This window comes from Lontra canadensis, unplaced genomic scaffold (genome assembly GCF_010015895.1).
Source record: "Lontra canadensis isolate GAN:19392208 unplaced genomic scaffold, GSC_riverotter_1.0 scaffold10, whole genome shotgun sequence".
Classification (NCBI taxonomy): domain Eukaryota; kingdom Metazoa; phylum Chordata; class Mammalia; order Carnivora; family Mustelidae; genus Lontra; species Lontra canadensis.
Window position 1 is genome coordinate 27726096 of NW_022631004.1, and position 5850 is coordinate 27731945.

The following is a 5850-nucleotide window of genomic DNA, read 5'->3' on the forward strand; positions in this document are numbered from 1 at the left end:
GGCTTGGGTTTGCTTCGCCCCAACAGGTAGCACGGGACGCGCCGTGCCAGCCAGGAAACCGGAGCCCGCGCGGAGGGAGGGGCGCGCCCGTGGGTCCCGGGCCCTGGGCCCAACCCCGGGGCCGCCAGCCTCGCGCGGGGCGGAGGTGCCGGGCCTTCCCGGGGCCACCCACCCCCCGCTTCCCCTGCGGGCGGCGCTGCCCTTCGCGCCCCGCGCACCGCCCCTCCACCTGCCGGGTCGCGCCCGGACCCGGGCCACGGGCCTGCCGCGCGCCTTGTCCGGGTTCTGGTCCGCGCCGCTCCGAGAGGCAAGGTTGTTATCCCCGCGGTTTGGGACTTGGATCCCTCCACCCCACCTTCAGATAACCCGTTTGCAGGAAAATGGTTTTATTCTGGGACTCGAAATTGGGGATGGGGGTGCAGGCCTGGGTAGTGGAATGTGAAGAATGGCCATCTCTCTCTCTCTCTTTCTCTCTCTCTCCCCCCTTTTCTTTTTTCGTGAAACAAACACAAAAGTCCCTTCCTACAGTCTGGCCAGGAGGAATGTGGAGGCTGGGAGCAGACTGAGGAAGACTCCGCAGGCAGAGTTTAAAGAGAACCACCTCTGGACCGTGTCTGCAGGGCCTTGAATCTGCTGCCCTTTCCACCTGTTTCAGGGAGCCTGCGTCCGAGGGAACACTACAGTTCCTCGCCTGGGGGTCTGCCCCACCCCCACCCCCTATTTCAGTGCGGGGTCTGGGGCGGCTGCCCCGAGGCCCCAGCGCTGGTTTGTGGCAGTCCCGCCCCTTTCCGGCTCGAGGCTCTGACGCTGGTTGGTCTTCCCGGTCCTCCTTGGGGGCTCTGGTTCCCCTCCCTCCACCCCAGCCCAGTCTTGGGATTAGGAAGGGAAGGGGATGGGAAGGCTGGTGAGGGGCAGCTGCCCCCAGTGTCCCCGACTACGTCAGGGGCTGTGGCCTCCGAGTGCGCTTGGTCCGGCGCGTGGGGGCTGAGCCCACGAACTCGAACTGCTTCTGCCTCTCCGCGTGGTTGGGGAAGGGCAGCTGGCCCTGGTAGAGGCGCTTGATGAAGTGAGCCTCTCGTTGGTTCTGGCGGCTGCGAGAAGCCTGGCGGGGCCGACCCTGCCTCGTGAAGGCCATGAACCATCCCTCGTGCCGGGCATTCTGGAAGGCTGTGTAGTTGTTCTCCAGCACGATCTCCGTGAACACGCAGTCTTTGCTCTTCCCGCTGGGCTGCGGAGGGAGGGAGGGAGGGAGGGAGAGAGAGGAGGGGTGTTCGTCCACCCAACCTGTCTGGGGTGTCTGACTTTTGGATCAATTTTGTGGGACAAAGGAGGGAGCGGCAGGGGCCTGTGTGCCCAGGGGTTTCTGCCTGGGGAGGTGGGTGCCCTTGTTGGAGAGGTAAAAGTGGGAGAAGGGAACAAGGTTTGCTGGGAGTCAGATCTGAACTTGAATACAGGTTTGTCATTTGGAAGTTGTACGCCTTGAGCATGGTGTTTAGCCAGTGGTATAGCATGGTAACTGTTGGGGGGAGGCCAAGGAGGCAACAGTCTGAGGAGAAAAATGGGCAACTGTCTACAGAATAAGGACTATGTCAGAAGCCACATGGTCATCCATTTGGCCCGATCCAAAACCTTGACCCTATGCCCATTTTTATAGACGAGAAGCCTGAGGCTTGACCGAAATCAGCAAATATTTGGTGAGAACAGCCAGAACCAGAAGCCAGGATTGACAAATGCTAAAGGAAACGGAATTCTCCCTACGCAACAGCGCTGGACCTGCCCGAGAGCTCACGCCAGCTGGTGCTTACACTAGTAGGCCCTTCATGTGCCGTCTGCTTAGAGGGATCCTGTGAACCCCACTGAACTTGGGGGAGCTTGTGGCCATGTATGAATGCCCACTCTCAGCCCTGATCAGCACTTGACCCTCAACACGGGGTCTGCAATCTCATGAAGGTGCTAAATCCTGACTCCCTGATTGGACGTTGCCTGTAAATTGGAGCCCAAGACACTTAGGGATCAGTAAGTGTCTCATTTAAATGGAGAAACAAGAGTGGCAGAGTGTTGGAGTGTGAATAGAAGTCATCTTGGCTTTTGCCCAGGGGAGGGGAGTGGGGTGCTGTGGGGCAGGCAGAAAGATTGATTCATTCCTTCCCTCGCCCTCCTTCCAGTTCTCACCTTCCCAATGAGCTTGCCCCTCTTGTTCATACAGATGTATTTCTCACTCTCAGCCCCCTTGATGCGCACGCGGCTTCCAAATGTGTCCGTCTCCACTATGAGTTTGGCTGTGATGGGGAGGGGGAGAAAGACCTCTGTCCGTGGGAGTTGTGGGCTCAGGGGTGTGGCAGGGGGCCCCCCAGACAGCCTGACCTCCCAACTTTGGTTGTGGGGGGGCACCGGGAGGCTCTTCCACTTTGGGCCCGTGCCTGGGCATAGGATCTTTTAGGCCACCAGTGGTGTGAGTGGCCTCCAGTGAGGGCTGGGTCTCACCGAACTTGTTGCCGTCCTCCGCGGTGGCAGAGATGCGACGCCCGGTGACCTGCACGTGCTTGCCACTGGTCCGGCTGTAGAGCTGGTACTCTCGGATCTGCCGCCGGCTCAGCTGGTCGGTCATGGCACCCTGGTCCCTCACGTACTGGTTAAAATTAGGAGACGGGTGATTCTCCCCCTTTGCGGTTACCAAGGGAAAAATAGTGTCAATTTGCTTTGGGTGACACCACCACTGGTCCATCCAGGGGAGAGGGGTGTGGAGGTGAGTGTGATGGGGCAGGCCACTGGTCCTAGGAAGCAGAGGTGTTGGGGACGGGGACATAGGACCTTCCCAGGCCAGTGGGTGAGCAGGTCATGATCTCTTGGCTCTCCATCTGCCCAGGCTTGGGGGACACCTGTGATCTAGTGCAGACCTGGAATCGTGACTCTGGTTGCTAGAAGGAACCTTCAAAGTTATGGAACCCAAGTTCAGCACTAACGGTGGGATCCTGAGCTTCTGCATGACTCCCCTGCCCCTCCCCCGGATGCTCAGGACCCTCAGAGGAGCCCGTCCACCATTCAGTGTTGTCCCTCTGGGGGTGAGGGACATGGAGGGTGCAGCAGCAGGAGGAGCCAGCAGCGTGGTCCAGGGGCGCTCCCGGGAGGTGCCAGGCTGCCTGTGCCCCAACGTAACCGAGGCTGGTGGCCAGTAGGGGCACTGTTGCCACCAGCTTCCAGGTTCCACCCAGGCATGGTGCAAAGCCAGGACGAGCACCATCTCCAGGCCCAGTCTCTCCCTACCTATCTGCAACACTGAGTGGGAGAAAACCACACCACTTCCTGCTCTCTCTCCAGTGAGGTGCAAACCAGATGCCATTTCTGAACTGCTGGTGACAGCTTCAACCCTAGGCTCAAATGTTTCTCTCTCTACCCGATCCTGCTGGCCCCACTCTCCCTGGCCCAGGTCCCTAAGGCCACCTTTATACCAGGCCCAATCACAACCACTGAGACAGACCTGGACCCAGATCAGCATCTGTTGGAGGCCACCTCTGTTGCAGAGGGAGGAGCAGGAACTGGAAGGATCAGCTTTGAGGAAGGGGGTGGTGAGTGCTGTGGTGGCTCCAGGCTGACCCTGTAACCTGCTCAGGGTTAACCCTTCGTGTGTGTCACTGCTCATTTCCCACTGCAGCTCGGCCACTGGCCAGAAGTGCCGCCAGCACCTCCACCTATGACAGCAGGGTCTGGAGACTCAGAGCCGCAAAGTGCGCCCCGCACCCCACCCTGGAAAAACCCGAGGACAGCATTTGGGGAGGGGGCTAGCCTCCCTGCCAGGGGGTGGGTCTAGCTGGCCTGGGACCCTCAGTTGGGTCCAGCCCAGCCCCAGCCCCCAGCCTCCTGGCCCAGGTTCAGGCCCTCCGCCCCTCTTGGCGGGCAGCCTCCTTCTGGCTGTCTGTTCCAGGTCAGGAGCAGAGAGGGCCCCCCTGAAGCCCCCTCCTCTCCTTGTCCCCCTTCAGGCCCTGCACAAAAGCAGCCCCACGCCCCCCCCCACAGCCCCACAGCCCACAAGTCGCTCTCCCCGCGGGACCTGGCCTGTCCCTTTCATGTTCCCGCTGCGGGGGGACCTCCCCTTCCACTGCTGCAGACAGCTGCTTGTCAGACAGCCCCTCAAGCATGGCTATGGTCCGGCCTGCTGGCCCCCCCTCCAGGGGGGTGAGGGGGCACTTCAAGGGGGAAAGGACAGCTTTGCCACCTTCCCTGAGTCCTGAATGGGGCCTCAGCCAGGCCATAAACGCCCGGCCAGCCTCACCATTGTGCTAATTCCCCTTCCAGAACAGGTTGGGCCCACCCCCAGCCCCCTCCCAGCCAGGCTGGGGGCTTTCTTCTTGCTCTCCCTGGATGTGTGAAGCAAAAGGCCTGGAACGGGGGCTAGAGCAAAAGGGGGAAGGAAAAGAGGGGGGGAGTTGTCTCTCTCTCCCACCCCCCCACTGCTTCAAAGGCAGCCCCTTTCCCTCTCCCAGAGAAAAGGCATTTACCTTCAAAAAAAGTCCCCACTGGATATGAAGAGAAGCGGGCCTCTGGCCTGGGAAAGCCAAGCGATCTCTCCCCAGAGCGGTTCTGGACCAGTGCATTTTAATAGCTGCACTTTTATGGAGGATCACAAAAAGGGACCGAGCCTCGCACAGGGGGCTGAGGCTTGGGGTGGGGGGTGTGCATGGGGGCGCTGGCATGGGGTGGGGGGAGTGTGGAGATGCAAACCCTGAATCTTGTCCCAAACAAACCTCTTTGGGCTTGACCTCGTTGCACTGTAGGTGAGGAGTCACCCCGCCCTGGCTGGGCATTGGGACTGCCCACGAAGTCCCCCAGGGCAGCGCACCCCTGGGACATCTGTGATGGGGGCAGTGGGGTAGGAAGTGGAATGCACAAGTGGTTTTGCATGGAAACCTGTGTTTTCAGGTAGCTCCCAGTACAAGCCTCACCTGAGCCAGCACCTCTGCCCTCTATCCATCTCTCCAGAGTCCATCCCTCAAGCCTGGGCGGTTAGCCTTGGGGGAGGGGGGCGGAACCCGTGTGGCAGTACAGAGGGAGAAATAGAGACTCCAGGACAAGTAGGGATAGGGAGGGTCATGGAGGGAGGACAGATAAAGACCTCAGTGCATCCCCAAATGTGCCTTAGTCCCTTCTACCCGCCTCCAAAGGCTGACACCTCCACCCACTCCCCACCTCAGAAACCCTGGATCCAGGGAGAGGCCAGAACCTGCCTCTGTCCACCAAGAGGAGACTACCCCCCCGCCAAGCTGGGTGGGGTGGGGGAGACAGGGAACAGCTAGTGGGGGGGGGGCACCCGCCTACCTGAGTTTGACAGCAGAGAATCAGTAGCTGGAGGCACCTGTGTGGGAAGACAAGGCAGACCCTGGTGTGGGTGCCAGCAGTCAACCCAGGATGAGCACCCAGGCACCCTCCCCTCACACCCCTCCTCCCGCCCCTCCGGGTGGGAGTCCCGATAAAACGAGGTCTGCCCCAGGCTGGAAAGGGCAACTAAACTTCCACCCAGAGAGGCAGCACACTTACAGAGTGACGTGGGGCAGCAGGCAGGTGGCTCCCATCGCCGCAGAGAGTCCTTGGGGGTGGTGGCCTCCCTGCCCCCAAACTCAGGAGCAGATATGGGCAGTCCCCAGGGGTAGAGAGGGGTAGAGTCCCAGAGAAGCCAAGGTCTCTTCAAGCCACAGGTTTTCAGGGGGGAGAGGAGGAGAGAGAGGGGAGGAGGAAGAGAGAGAGGGAGGGGAGGAGGAGTGGGGGAGGAGGGCGTAATTGGGAGACTGAGGTGTGAGGTGTCCACCTTCCTGGCCAGTGAGCGGGCAAAGCAGCCGCTGGCGGGGGCTGCCAGCC

General features: G+C 60.8%; 1 protein-coding gene across 2 annotated transcripts; it reads right to left on the reverse strand.

The window, feature by feature from the left end:
- Nucleotides 1-722: 722 nt before the first annotated feature.
- FGF17 (fibroblast growth factor 17) lies at nt 723-5850 on the reverse strand. Of its 2 annotated transcripts, none has more exons than XM_032855886.1 (5): nt 5533-5850; nt 5314-5350; nt 2485-2629; nt 2173-2279; nt 723-1228 (listed from the first exon to the last, which is right to left on the reverse strand). In XM_032855886.1, exons 1-5 carry the CDS (start codon nt 5565-5567, stop codon nt 935-937), a joined length of 618 nt encoding a protein of 205 aa, XP_032711777.1. In that variant the 5' UTR covers nt 5568-5850; the 3' UTR covers nt 723-934. The 2 variants fall into 2 exon arrangements, with proteins under 2 accessions (XP_032711777.1, XP_032711776.1); XM_032855885.1 differs by having other exon boundaries at nt 2485-2662.